Source organism: Petromyzon marinus, chromosome 13 (genome assembly GCF_048934315.1).
Source record: "Petromyzon marinus isolate PM22_M1 ecotype Great Lakes invasive population chromosome 13, UKy_Petmar_22M1.pri1.0, whole genome shotgun sequence".
In the NCBI taxonomy this organism is placed as follows: Eukaryota; Metazoa; Chordata; class Hyperoartia; order Petromyzontiformes; family Petromyzontidae; genus Petromyzon; species Petromyzon marinus.
In genome coordinates, this window is record NC_133679.1 from 13109714 (window position 1) to 13124800 (window position 15087).

Consider the following 15087-nt stretch of genomic DNA (forward strand, 5'->3'; position numbering starts at 1 on the left):
AATGTAACGTCCATGCTGAAGGTGACGTCACCGAGCGTATTTTAACTCCTCAAATGAATTGGCGGGGCGCGTCGTCACTAAGGGACCCGTTGCTTACGGAGTAGTTGCCGAAGCGATTAAAAAGTGGTTGTTTTGTGTGTGTGTGTCTTATTTAGCACCCCCCCCCCCCCAGGCGTATCGAGACAATTTTCGGGGGGGGTGGGAGTTACGGAGGGTGGCTGCGACGTGGATATTAAAAAGCTCTGCGGGGCGTGCTTCGTCAGCGGCCGTGTGGCCTAATGGATAAGGCGTCTGACTTCGGATCAGAAGATTGCAGGTTCGAATCCTGTCACGGTCGAGACTCATTCTTTTAAAAGTGTCATTTTTCTCGCTCCCGCCTTTCCCAACACCCCCGCACGTCCTCCCCATCTCGCGTGACGTTACGTATAGGAGACGTTTCGCGGCGTAATAATTAAGAGTGTAAGGGGGTGACCGCATTACGGAGCTAAAAACGAAAACGTGAGTTCAAAAACAGCGTTCACACTTGGCGGCGGCAGCGGCGGCGCGCGTTTTGCTTGCAGCGTTTCGATGGCGCGTTAAGTGACCACCGACAAAGCGCGATCGGCCTCCCCCCCTACCACCACCACGCTGTACGTGAACGATTTCGACCAGGTGAATTTATTTTTTCCAAGAGCCGCTGGGTTTCCCAAACACCTGTGTGGGTTATTTACGGCGCAGGTAACAGCTGTCGATCCTCAGCTTCTTTGCCAAGGCGAGCCTGCCGCCCCCCCCCCCCCCCGGCAGTGAATTTAACGTGTTTATGTAATTTTTCAACTTTTTACGAAACTTAGTGCCCCGAGTAGCTCTCGACGAGGCCAATCGATTGACCACTAGTTTTGTTGTCAGTAAGGCAAGACTCGTGTCTGGCCATTCCAAGATCCATCTCGCTTCATGAGATCCCGAGGTCGTCTCGTTGCTATCGTCTCTCTCCTTTGGCTGCGATTCCAACACCAGCCGTCAGCCAATCAATCATCCCGTCCGTCTTAGCCCCATGATGTGCCCTGGCCAAGCACACTTTTCTCAGCGGTGAATGAAATATCTGGAGTGAGTACTGGGCCACTGTTCGGGTGCGTCAATAGCAGTTGTGCTATGGAATGTGGAATTTATACCACCAATGTTGTTGGACAGTTGTTGGAATCGAACCATGTTGTTGATCAACTTAATGTACGAAATTATTTGTTCGCAGGCGGTGGCAAGCCACAAGCTACCCCCCCCCCACTACAAATCGCCTTGCGAGCAAGACGGCTTATTAAGTTGGATTGAGTGTCCCAGGGACTCCCAAGGATTACGGAACTCTGTGACCGGGCACGGAGAGGTGCAAGGGCAAGGCCCAGAGATGACATCTCCTGTGGGGAAGACCGACCAACATTTTGTGGGCAGGGACTCGACCGCACAATTGCTTCAACAAATGGCTGTTTTGCGTGCGGAACTCAAAAATCTACGGTAAGTTATAGGAATAGGTTTTACCCTTTTAACTGACACAGAAACTGACACCTTTATTCAAGGCATCATGTTTGCAATAACCACAACACAAGCAGTCAAAATGCAAACAAAAAAGACAACTCTGATAATAATATGCACTGTCCTTGAATTTGATTGGTCCACACCCGAGACGTCTTTTCTTAGAGCCTAGTCTCCATTAGTGTTGGACCAGAAGACGCCAAAAGGTCCAACACCAATGGAGACTAGGTTCTAAGAAAAGCTGTCTAGGGTGTGGACCAATCAAATTCAAGGACAGTGCATATTATTATCAGAGTTGTCTTTTTTGTTTGCATTTTGACTGCTTGTGTTGTGGTTATTGCAAACATGATGCCTTGAATAAAGTTGTCAGTTTTTGTCCCAGTTAAAAGGGTGAAACCTATTCCTATATCTTGTTACTGGCAAAGGAGGTCTGATAATCTACGGTAAGTTCCTCGGCAGTCGTCTTGCCCGTGAACGTCACCCCATCGATTCCTCCACCCACGTTGTGGTCTTTCGTCGACCAGACCGCGTGTCGTCTCGTCCACTCTGTGTTCAACCACCACACTGCAGGTCCTCTGGCAACGCTTCCACCATCACACTGCTGCACTTTCGAATGTTCTTTAATCGTCTCTTTTCCAAGTTTGTGTAACATCGCTCAGTAAAAAAAGACGTATTAACGGTTACCTGTTGCAACTTTAATCATGCGGCGTTACGTTGGCCGTTTGGCATTTTTGGGCCTTCGGATCTGTGTTCGATAACTGCAGTAAAACAAATCCATCTATCGCTTTAAAGTGTTGAGGATTTGTCATGATGCTCGTATCTTATTGTAATTTTCCAACCCGCCCATACTGGACATCTGTGAAAAAGAGCTTCACAGCTCATCGGATTCCTCCAGTATTAATTAAGATTCTGATGTTTCATTATATAGATGCCATTTAATGATGTGTACATTTTGGTCACAACTCTTATTTCAAGTGAACTCAATTGTTTATTTGTATTTTTATGGCATGTTAGGAATACAGAGATTTTTACATTTCATCAAGATGATGTGGCTGCACTTGCACTGGTAAGGGTCAAAACGCATTACACCCTACGTCTCCGTGAGCAGACTGAAGTTGGATCAGGCCAAACGAGTGCACCGCAAGGACGTGGAGGGAATCAAGGCCACGCTGCGCCAGGAGGTGTCCCCAGCGGTCGGCAACGAGACCGAGGCTCAAGTGGCAGCGCCGAGATGCTCTCCGTCTCCAGATGTCTCCTCTCTCGAGACAGGTACATCACACCTGCCACATGCGAGAGCAGCTGCCAGACGAGATTCCCTGACGGCAATCGCAAAAATAACACGTTAACGGCACGGCTCGCTTTAAGTGCATCGAAGGGCATTACTCAGAGTGGTGTAGTGAATGTAGTGCTTTGGAGGCAAAGATCATATACGTTTATGAAACTCCCAAACCCACAGAACTGAGGTGACCAGTTGATGGCAGCACAGCAAGTTTTTTTGTGAAATCTCCTTTGACTCTGCCTCAAATAAGTACATCGCCACTGGGGAGACAAAGGCGTACGGGCGTGGTGCTGGCCAGCCACCCCTCGTGTGTCGTGTTGGTCTTCATAGCTGCTCGCTAACAGCACTTGCTCCAAAAGTCTGTTCGGGCTATACGGGGGATCTTTGTGTACCTCTCCAGTTTTAACTCCTCGTTTATTGGTGGTGAGTTTTCTCCCAGTCTCCCACATTATCTCTCGCATGCGAAACGTCTTGAAACTCAGTGAAGCTTTCCTGGATAAATAAATGACGTTATAACAGTGAATAAAAAAAACAAGATGTTGACTTAATATCAACTGGATGGCACATGTGATAACATCGAGTGATGTGCTGGTACAGCACCTGACATACTATAAGGGGAAGGCAACAATGGAGAGAGTTGACACTGGTGCCCCCGCAATTATGGCGGTGAAGGAATAGATGCTGATGATATCAATCATGACGATGATTTCCGTCGAGGTAAACGGGTGATTATTTTATGCGTAGGAAATCTTATGACACGGCCAGTTGGCTACGTGGAGTCATGTTTCCCGACCAAGAACGGAACGCCTCGACAGCCCTCCGTGTGCGCGGCCTCGCGGGCCCGCGTCCGTTTGGACAAATCCGTGTTCAGCAACGCGGAGCACTCGCTCGCTGGCCTCCAGCACTTCTCGCATGTCTGGTACAGCAGCCCACGACATCCGATGCAAATGCTTACTGTCACGCGACAAACATTCCTCGCTGTAGGTGCCCGCGTGGGAAAGTGCACCGCCGAGTGTTATCGTTTATAATTTGCAGGAATGTTTCGGTATACTGCTGGACAAGAGCCTCCCCCGCATCATACGGGTAGTGGCCGTTGATCATACTTCACCACGTTGGTCGGTGTGGGTTGGCCAAGTTGGGAAAGGCCCTGGACTGGCACAGATATCATTCGTCACTGATGTTTGCTATTTCTGGGAACCGAACTCTGAACACCGGGTTCATATCGCAGTACGAAAAAAAAAGGCTCTTTAATAGTTTTTAATTTGCAGGAATGTTTCAATACACTGCTTGATGAGAGCCTCTCTGCACCATATGGGTAGTGGGGTTATTTGACCATACTTACCCACGAAAGTCGGTGCAGCTTGGTAAGAGTGCACGGATTCACTCCCTTGGCTGCAACTCCTTTGTTAGTCTCGACCACCTGCCACCATCCTTCCTCGCGACACGTGCTGAACAGTGGTGTATAAAATACATCATCCCTGCCTTTACGTGGTTGTTTAAGTGCATCCTCCGTGCTGTTGTGTACACAGGATCCTGTTTGTGTTCCACAAGAATGGCCCCACCACAGCTAAAGCCAAGGTTAAGCCTCCCAGGCTAAACGGGCTCAAAGTCGGAGTGTTTTCAACGAGGAGTCCTCATCGACCCAATCCCATCGGACTTTCCCTAGCCAGGCTCGAGAAAATTGAAGGTACGGACACAGCTAGAAGATATGTCCCATATACATAATGTCAATCCACTGCTGGGGGTTATTTGACCAAACTTCACGATGCCGATTAGTGCGGGTTGGTGAAGGCAGGGAGCGGTAGTTGTGGGTGCATAGTTCAATACAATGGATATCACTTCCCGGGCCTAAGTTATCTGCAATTTAGCCCATCAGGAGTCACTAACAATATACTTTTTGGATAGCTGTTTCCCATCAAATCTGCTTAGCTTCCCCGATATGATGAGATCAGGTGCATTTTGCGCAATTTGGTCAGAAGATACAGCAGAATGGTATTCAGCTGTGTGTCATGCGAATAGGCTCACCTGGTTAGTACCTCATCGAAGTCATTCATTCCAGCTTACCTATCAGATTGCATATTGTCGGCAATTTGGGTGAATTGTCATGATTTGCGGTCACGATTCGATTCAAGAATCAATATTTTTTGGACGTTGTGGTAAATGCTGCCGCAACTGGTAGCAGCAAAGGGTCACGTGAACCCAAAGCATGCAACATATACAAATTTATGATAAATTATTACAACGTGCACGATTTGAGCGTATGAACTGATTAATCGATGCATCATTGCACGCCTGGTTATGTTGTTTGCATTTACGATTGTGATTGTTGACAGTGCGTGTTTTCTCTTATCATAGGTGGAGCACTTTACCTGTCTGGAATTGACATGATCGACGGCACGCCGGTTTTGGACATCAAACCGTATATACCGGAGTACGATGTGCCTGTTAAAGCAGTCGACGGTCACACAGCGGCAACGGAGGACCCGGAAGCGAGCGATGCCAGCCCTGATGGTGAACATCTTCGAGTATCCGACTGCGTTGACAGTGGCAACTATGGTAACGTTCACTCATGTGGCTCAGGTGAACCGGTTGTGACCGCTGACGAAACGGGTGGTTGCTTGGTGGACGCAAGTAAAGAGCCTCTCGCTCACGAAACCCTCGAAGCAAGAGAGAACTCGCGTGCGAGCGCTGCGGACCTTGCGACGCCGGCTTCCGAGCAACAGAGTGAGGTGGCATCCTGGGTCAGAGAGGCGCCGGTAAAAAATTTGGCGGTACGCTTCACGCCACACGCCGAACAGGAGCTGCAGCAACTGGCCAACGCTGCCGACAAAGGTGAGAGGTGGCCGCTGTAGGAAAAAAAAACCCATTTAAATTGAAAGCTCTGCAAGCCAAGCCTACGATATCTGGTGTTCCGAGGTGATCTATTGATGTACTAATCAGGCTGCAACCTGCTTAGTTGCCTGCCGACCTCCGCCCTCCAATTTCACTCTTCTCTCCTGCGTAAGGCTTTCTGTTGAAGCCCCCAGTCACCCTTCACTGAATGGAATATTGCTCCTTCTCCTCTACTGTCTGTAGGCTTAGAATTCCCTTCCCCGGCTATCTATGCTGTCAACTCTTTGCCCCACCCCCCTCCCCATCCCTGTTTAAGACCAGGGTCAAGACCTTTATTTATTCCCCTCTGCCTATGACCAACTGCTTTCCTCTCAACTATAAACATGCCGACCGTGAGATGCGGTTGCATTGGGATGCTACGTAAATCCAAGTTGCATTCTATGCAGCTTTGAACGCATTTCATTTTGAATACGCTTCCCTCCGTGACGCAGTTTGTGTAAACGTCCACCACTGCTGGCAGGGCGCTCAGCGCTGCGCCACTTCGGCTCCGCGGAGGAGGCCCGGCGCGCGGCGACGGCGGTGCTGTCGGCGGACCCGCGCTCCGCTTACCGGCGACGCTCTTGCCAGGACCAGCTCTTCTACTTCCACCTGGACGGCCTGCACCTCACGTGCTGGTTCGGCGACGGCTTCGCGGAGGTGCTGCGCACGAGGCTCGCCCGCCCCCAGGCCACTGCCGCTGCCGCCACCACAGCTGCCGTCCCAGAGGGAGAATCGAAGGACTAGCGTTGGCCACCCTTCCCTTCCCCCCCCCCCACCCCCCAAACGTTACTCCCCAAGGAACCGGTGGCGCGAGACACGGCTCGTCTTCGTGGTAGACGCAATCCAACGAACTAATGGCTCTTCGTTTGTGGATACTTATACAAATGATTAAATAAGTAATCATTCAACATCTCATTACATTTTAATTGTACATAGGCTGTGTGCCTCAGGCTGTTATATGTGAATCTCCAGCTTGAATGAAAATAAATGACCGTAGAGTTAAGGTCAAGCGTTGCTATTAAAGCGCTCTTGTGACGTTACTGTGATGTCGCTCCAAGACATTTGGATGTTGATGCAGTTGACCGTGTGTGGAACCACGAAAGGTGCACGTTATTTGCCGGTACCTTTAGAAACGAGTGGAACAAATGGAACGGAACAAACTAAACTGTAAATGAGATGGGCAATCCAAATGAGAGAAAATATTTCAGGAATTTAATGATGACTCAAAAAATTCAAGAATTAATCCAATATCAGTGGAGGCGGGGGTGAATCATCATATAAGTCGTTGAAACGTGTAAAACTTACGTCAGTGACATCACTAGAGTGCTGTAATAATTTTATTTACTCCAACTTTTTGGGGGCTTATTAAAAAGAGAAGCTTCAAACTTATGTTTAAAAATAATAATAATAATAAAGTGTCCCCTGAGAGGCTTAACAGACTGCTGGAGCAAGTGCTGTTAGCGAGCACCTATGAAGGCCGGCACAGCACAAGAGGGGGTGGGTGACCAACACCACGCCAGCCACCTTTGTCTTCTAGTGCTGATGTTTACACACCGCACCAGGTATTCTTTTGAAGCTTAGACAACTTGCGTCTTTTGGGGCTTGGTCGACTTACGAGACGCCCAGGACCGGTTCAGATAATCGTCACTGGTATTCGTTGTGAGAGTAAATCTAACTCGCGACGCTGGGTTTGTAGTGCAGTGTGCTAACCACTACACAGCCCAAGACACAGCACAGGTATGCATGTACGTACGTAGCTGCAAGGTAAGAGCTGCTTGATTTTTGAGTCATGTATGTTGAACTTCTTTCGTACCGTACGTAGCCAACCGCGCTAATCAGAGGAGTGGGAAACGGTGTCATCTCAATAGGGTCAGCAGTGCCAATCCCAGACACTGGTGACTGGAATGTTACTTTGACTTCCGTTGACTGTAAGAATCCATGGTCTCTGCTGTCTGCGAAATAACAAACGTTTTCTGGCAGTGAAGAAGGAAAGCCGTGTATTCAAATAAGCGAAATCAAAGTGTTATTTGGAACCTTAGTTTAGAAACAAAGCATGACATTTATTTAAGGTAGACCTTGGAAGACGAAAATAAGTGATATAAATATGTATGTAAAGAAAGGTAGAAGGAAGCAGCAAACATTCGTAAAAAGACTGCGATTCTGGTAAATTCCTGGACATTGCTAAATTATTGGTAAATTACTGTAGGTATGGTACATTCCAAATGTGAAACTGAATATATCCATTGGCATACTAAAACAGTACAAAGGCCCAAATAAGTAGTTTAAAAAAGGTTGAAGTACTTTAATGTTTAATGATAAGAGAGGAAAACCTGTATCATGTGTTTAATATAGTTTTAAAAATAAATAGGCTTGTATGATTGCACATATGCTCAGTCTATGTTAGGCTTGTTTCAACAACACAAAAGAGTTGCCAGGACAGCCCCTCTGTCATCCGTTAGCCAACACACCCATGCCCTGTCTGGGTGAATAGTACAGGACCGAGTAACATTTATAGTCATGAAACAAACAAATAAAAAATATCCACGGACTGTACATTGAATATTGCATATTGCAAGTACATTAAATCTCGTTAGATGCTTACACAAACATGCAGTGGGAGAGTGTAGATGATTGGCATTCACATTTTGGCCCAACTTCAAACATGCTCGAAGCCAGTAAAAATGTTGATTACTGTAATTTTTGATAATATTGTTACATGTGTGTGTGTGTTTAGGTTTTCTTTTCTGATATGAACACTTACAACCGTGCCCGAAAAGTGGCCTTCAAGGTTCGAGCTATGTAGACGCACGTTGACCCAAGTGCTATGAACCCAGTGAATGAGCACAAGACCCCCGGACCTTTACCCTTGATGCGACGACACTCTCTACCAAAAAGGCACCAACTGGATCCACACATACGCAACATGTTTCCTGTTAAGTTGAACTTTTCCATGATTTTAAATTGCCAGATTTCCAAGTTCCTTTCCGATGGATCCACAGGTACTGTTTTGATAGAAACTTAATCATTTAGTCTGTGGGGGAATCAAATTACACTCCCAACTTTCGGCAACGGACAAAGGCTTGATGTTTTCGGCTAAACGCGTGTGCGAGTGAAATGCATATTCTCTTGAACGATACCGTAATTCCATTCATGTTCAATGTTCGTCATTTGGAATTGTTTTTGTATACATTGCCTGATGATGATAGCTACATATGTTTTGTATTTATTATTTGTAAAGCGTTTTTTTGACCTGTGACCTGTACAGCGTAGGCCTGACGTGCCGCCCAGCCTAACTGGCGAGCAGACAACACAACCTTAGCAGTTTTCTCTTCCTCCGCCTCAGTGGTGGGTAAGATGGTATTAGGCTGAGTAGGGCACTGTCATCTAGAACAGAGGAGGAAAACAACTGTTATTCAATAACAATATGGTAATTGTGCTTTAATATAATTTTACCGTTTGTAAAACATTATGGCCCGTACAGTCATGACTTTGACTTTTAGCCTGTCAAAAATGCAATGTTCAGATTCATCCTTAATGATCACCTTGTAGAGGTAATTGAATAATGAATTCAAATCTGGTGATTTTGTTTTTACTAAAGCAATTGCTAATTGATTATATGGTGGATTCCTTCTGCAGAGGAATTATTTATCAAAATGCACGTGGCTCAGAGCATTACACCTCGTTTCTGAGTAGCTACATTTTATTGTTGAAATAAAACTTAATGCTTCCTAAACCACCAGTGTTGCTTGTATTTTGTAACCCATCAAATAGCTATTCGTAACCCAGAAGAGAGTATACGAGTTTTGTTTTATGTTTCATTTAAACAATCATAATTTAAACTTGTAACGTGCCACATAGCTTTCATGCACTTTCGATGAGAGAATAACTCGGAGGCACGAGTCGCCGCAGACCAGTGGGAAAGGCAATCACTCAGTGAACTGGTGCTATTAATTGCCCAAGCTCTGCAGTCCTCCATATATTAAGTTATTTTCAGCCAATTAATAAGTGCTTAGATGTGGGAGGAAACCGGAGCGTCCAGAGAAAACCACCGCATGCAAAGGAGAAACACTTCCATAACAGACGTAACAGGTGGAGTCCACATTTGCTGTACCGAGCCATGGTACGGGTCCTCGACGCCCACGGGAAGGGAGTTTCAAAACATTTATGATCTACCAACCCTCGTCTCCACAGTGCTGGATTACAGCTGCCACGTGCGAAGCCACCATTGCCCGGCTACACATTCCTAAGTAGGTAGTGATTTAAGTTCGTTTCTTTAGTAAGTAAATGCACGTATTAATATCAGAAAATGGGATTACGTAAATTCTCGATACTGCACTGATCTTATTCCATTGATATGCCTTGCCTTAATCTCATGTAAGGGATAGGAATTAAAAAGGTTTTAGTTTGCCAATATTTGCCAAAACAAGGTAAAATGCAAGATCTTTGAGTACCTTGGTTTTTAAGTGGAAGTGGCATTGACTCCCTGAGTTTACTGAGCAGAGCTTTCATCTCTCTCAGATCCCTGTAAAAATAAATACATTCAGTTTTAGACACAAAACTGAGTACTGTTTTGTCACATTGAAAGTATTCTAGTGTGTGCAATGATGTACAGTGTGTGCAGAAAGATTATTGTGCCAAACAAGCGTCAAGACATTGTTTAAAAGATTTTTGTTTGCAATCCAGAAAGACAGATCCTTTGTTAATAAACCAGGTAGAGCCCATGGCTAACAGTCTAACTTTGAAAGGGAACATTGTGTGTATGCGTGTTTTACATGCGAGCTTATGGCATTGTAAACTTCCGTGTATAACTTTTGCTCAAAGCGTTCCAATTAGTGTCTGCTCAGAATAAGGGCCTTGTGTCTCTGTCTCCATCTATATCAGTGTCACCCTGTGTGTTCCCCTTTTACGGCCATCTGCACAGGGCCCAACATAGTGTCCATCTGACTTGTGTTCAATGCGTAACAACTTGCATAACCCCTGGAGTCTTCTCCAATTGACGTGTTCTCAAAGTGCATCTAGTTTATTTTTGTACTGCTCCTAACTACTGCTGCTGCTGTGCCCGCAACCGCACCTCTGGGTGTTGTGGATCTCCATCGGGGTGGTCCAGCCGATGTCGGCGAGGTTGGGCGTCTGCGACGCGGCATTCTCGTCGAGGATGGGCGCGTGCGACGCGTCCTGGGCCCCGCGCTGGCCACTCACCGGCGTGCCCCGAACCTCCCGGCCTGCAACGCCGACCACCAAACAAAGATTCTCCCGTGTAGCCTCAACAGGCTGTTGGGGCGAGTGCTGTTAGCGAGTAGTGCCCTATGAAGGCCGGCACGGCGCACTAAGGAGTTGGTGGCCACCACCACGCCCGGCAGCCTTTTGTGTACCTGGTGACAATGTTTACGATACACCGCACCAGGTACTCATTTGAGTCTGAGTCGACCTAGGAGGGGCCCAGGACCGGTTCAGATATTCGTCACTGGTGTGGGCTGTGAGCGGGAATCAAACTCGGGTCGCTGGCTTCGTAGCGCAGCACGCTAACCGCTGCACTACCCCTCCCCACGCCAACCACCACCCACCATCATCGCCACGGAGCGATTCACATTTCCCCAGACGAGGTCCAGGAAGGTCATGGGTTTTCCTATCGGTGTGGTTGGTGTAGCTGGCATGGTGTCCACATACACATTACTGTACACGGGTGCTCAAAAGTGAGTTCACCGAGTGTAACGTACGACTGCTGTGTAAGGTTTTAGCGGTTGTGCTGCACGGCTCTGTGATGTGTTTTCGGGTTGTACCGCTGGGTGGTATTTAACGCGACTTGCCTCCAATTCCCACCTTTATGAATGATTTGTTCTCTCGTCAGTTGAGATAGACAAGCAAACAAGGCCCCATTTTCAAACATTCACAGGTGTTCAGGACTTCATGACAATTTGCTAAGCAGGCATTTTCGTTCGTGAGATGTTAACGTTCTTGTTTTTAACAGCACGAACGGACACTTCGTGATCCAAATTAACAGTCACCATATAAATTTTGATTTAAAGCTTTCGTGACTGCAGTAATTCATATTCTTAGCTCTTTCGGTAAAGTCACGTTTATTCTTTCCCTTCAACGTGACTTTACCGAAAAAGCTAAGAATATGAGTCACCGTATAATCTAGCATAATACTGATTTAACAGTTAAAAAAACAATTCACAGCCCATTGTCTATCCACTGCTGGATAAAGAAATCCACATGCCAAGTCGGTCATGAGGGCTTGTTTGACCATACTTCTCCATGCCGTTCAGTATGGGTTGGTAAAGTGGGTGCCGCTCAGGACCAGTATCACTCGCCACTGATGTTAACTGTGGTTGGCAATCCAAATCCGTTTGCAGTCATACCATTGGTCCAGGAGCTTGCCCTATTTTTTTATTACACGTTTTTATTTAACTCACTCTGTCTGTTGTATCCTCAACTCTGTTGTTGTATCCTCAAATCTTGTAACTCAATTTTAACCCACTTCCAAATGCCTATCGACTGCAAACTTGGTATACTTATGTCATACTGATGACAATAATATATTCTATCATTGAAAATAAAAATAAATATATTTTTAAGCAATCTTTTTTATTTCTTATGTTTCGGATTGGGTCTAATTGTCCACGCTCAACTCACGTTGGCTGTAAATCACCACGGCCCCCTTACGTTTGGCAAGCTTCGGGGCCACTTCCTGGAGTTGTGGAGTTCTGCCATTACTCGTACGGTACATTTCATTAAAGCGTGTTTAAAAAAAAGTATTTTTAAATATTACTTATTCATACTGTGGAGGGCAGAGTTTACTTATTCAAGTGTCCGATTATTGGCACCCGATATAAATATGTTTGCAAAAGAGAACTGCATAACATTATTCGGCTATTATGGAAGTTGTATCTCAGAGATGAAGCAATGAAATCGGCTTCTTGCAGGTGCCAGGCGAATTGAACCATTGCAGGACTGAGGGATGCTGACAGCTTAGGGAGGCCATGAGGGGCGCCACGGTGGTGAAATGTTAACTACCTTTTCCTGGTATGCAGGAGGTCGGAGTTTCGATCACGACCCCTGGTACCTGTATATTTCGGGTTTACATGTTCTCCCCGTGGCCGCGTTGTCCTCAGGTTTTTTTCATCTACATTTAGAATCAACATGCGTTTAGAGTATTTGGCTAAAATACATTTCCACATAAGCCACTTCGTTGAGCTATCATTTGTGGCCAGGTCGCAACTGAAAAAGGGCTATACAGCTCGGTGGGCCTTACCTGGTAAAATAGAAAATAGTAATAGTTTATCCAGGAGTGTATTGATCATGGCTGATGATAGTTTGCAGCCTGATCAGTCTAATGAAGTACCTTTCCCTTGCAGCTGGAAGGACTCCATGAGGCAGATGGACTTGAGCATCTCTGAGATGTACATTTCCAGGCAGCCGTGAAACTGGATGTAGAGCCTGTAAATGTCGTACTGGATCTCTCCTTCCTCGGGCCTGGGGTGGAGCAAAGGGGAACGGCCGAACAGGAGAAAACAATGGACCCCGGTTGGTTAAACTTCGGCAGTGCTGGCTCAATGTTTGACTGAACACACGGGCCAGCGATCACGAATAGGGGCACATCTAGCATGCCACCTCGGTGCAGAGTGCACCCTTAAAATATCCCAACAACCACTACAACTACACTACCACTATCAAAATGGCCTTTTATCACCACCATTAACTAAATCACTCCCACCAACATCACCAACACCATAACTATCAACACGACTACCCTCAACGCACTTTACCACTACCATCACCACTACACTTACGCCACCATTTACAACCACCACCATCAATAGTACCACCACTCCCCGCGGCACCATTGCATTAATGTTGTGATTGCGCATTACCCCTGGCAAAAAAGGGATTTGCAGGAATATGATCCCAGAGGTGTCATGGATTTTGATTGTTGAGCTTGGCCCCTGACCAACGTGGGCACCTCTTGAGGGTGGCCATGCTGGTGAGGGGTGGCAATACTGGTTTACTAACACACCACGACTACCTGATGAGGGTGGACACGTCATTGTGGGGTTGCCATACAGGTGCACCAACACACCACGACTACCTGTTGTGGTTGGGCATACTGGTGTGCAAACACAACATGGCTAACTGTTGAGTTCAGCCATACTGGTGTACTAATGCAACACGGACACCTGTTGAGGGTGGCCGCGCCAGTGAAGGGTGACCATACACACACCTGTCAACCCATACGGTTTACCTGTATTCTTGTACAGGGAAATTTAGTTTTCAGGTCAATACGGCGAACAGCCCTTTCAAAATGGGCAAAGAAAAGTTTCGTCTATTTGTGTTTCTCCTTTATGATGGGACTTTGGAGGATGAACGTTGAAATTTATAAGGGCACGAGGTGACCAATAAGGTCTGAATTGGTCCGTAATAATAAGGTAGGCACTGATAAGGAGTTGACAGGTGTGTATACAGATGCACCAACACAACATGGCTACCTGTTGAGGGCGGCCATGCTGGTGCACGTGTCGGTGGCCATGGCCGAGCACTGGCCCCGCGAGCGGCGCAGTTGGAGGCGTCCGGCGAGGCTGTCACTGCTCGCGTCCCCGATCGAGATGACGAGCTCGCGGAACGTGGCGACGTGGGTGTGGAACTCCTCCACCATCTGTGCAGCGGAGGTGAGGAGGAGTGAGCCATGGAGGAGGAGGAGGAGGAAAAAGAAACCAAACAACGTTACCAAAAACATCCTGGATTCATGAATCTAACATGCGTAGGGGGGCAGGGGGTGCCTTGGCCTCCTCGAGTGGCTAAAGCTACGGGTTGGGGCCCCCTTGACAACCACCATTAGATGTATTTTAAACAACAGTGTAAAAGAACAAAAACGTAATGTAATGGTGCGATTAGACAAGAAGAGCTGCCGATATATAATAGCCTGGGTGTGACCGTGCGAGACATTAAATATTGGGGCCCCACCTGACCAATCGCCGCACCCCTCCCCCCAAGCTGATAGTCACTACTACGCTACTGGCCAATCCATTGTCTCCCCGAAGTGACTGTTAAGATGTGGCATTTTATTTCTAGTTTTAAATGTTCTGGCCTCATGCTGGACTTACGATAAGGGCAAAGAGTGGAAGTGGTCGGGGTTGGCAGAGGAGTATCGTGGATAAGTGTGGGGAACACAGTATGAGTGTTATACATGCACTTCCGTTTCCTTATAAATAAACTTGTAATGATGTCCAACAAGGAATTGGCGGCATTCCGAGAATATATGTTAACAAAAAAAGTTCCATCAATATATAAAAAAATCCAAAGTGTCTCTTACAATATATAACTCAATTACGATTAGTGTCGTGAATATAACAATACAATGAACAGACTGTCTCCGTCCTACCTATATTTTATCTGTCTCCACATGACAAATAAAATAATATTTTACACAGCTCATTCGG

At 46.6% G+C, this 15087-nt stretch overlaps 2 protein-coding genes and 1 non-coding gene across 6 annotated transcripts in view; 2 read left to right on the forward strand and 1 right to left on the reverse strand.

Moving 5' to 3' along the window:
* TRMO (tRNA methyltransferase O) lies at positions 1-9383 on the forward strand. Of its 3 annotated transcripts, XM_032953613.2 has the most exons (8): positions 1-316; positions 561-651; positions 1226-1482; positions 2609-2769; positions 3524-3698; positions 4309-4466; positions 5135-5611; positions 6132-9383. In XM_032953613.2, exons 3-8 carry the CDS (start codon positions 1376-1378, stop codon positions 6392-6394), a joined length of 1341 nt encoding a protein of 446 aa, XP_032809504.2. In that variant the 5' UTR covers positions 1-316; positions 561-651; positions 1226-1375; the 3' UTR covers positions 6395-9383. The 3 variants fall into 3 exon arrangements, with proteins under 3 accessions (XP_032809504.2, XP_032809501.2, XP_032809507.2); XM_032953610.2 differs by lacking the exon at positions 561-651; XM_032953616.2 differs by lacking the exons at positions 1-316; positions 561-651 and adding an exon at positions 324-498.
* TRNAR-UCG (transfer RNA arginine (anticodon UCG)) lies at positions 265-337 on the forward strand. The gene has a single exon. It is a non-coding gene; the product is annotated as a tRNA-Arg (tRNA).
* RGS7BP (regulator of G protein signaling 7 binding protein) overlaps positions 7690-15087 on the reverse strand; it is a 26189-nt gene continuing 18791 nt past the window's right edge. For both annotated transcript variants that reach the window (XM_032953618.2, XM_032953617.2), the window contains exons 2-6: positions 14137-14303; positions 12996-13126; positions 10722-10872; positions 10102-10172; positions 7690-9034 (exon numbers count right to left, since the gene is read on the reverse strand). In XM_032953618.2, coding sequence (XP_032809509.1) covers positions 8940-9034; positions 10102-10172; positions 10722-10872; positions 12996-13126; positions 14137-14303 — 615 coding nt within the window. In that variant the 3' untranslated portion in view covers positions 7690-8939. The remainder of the gene's footprint in view (positions 9035-10101; positions 10173-10721; positions 10873-12995; positions 13127-14136; positions 14304-15087) is intronic.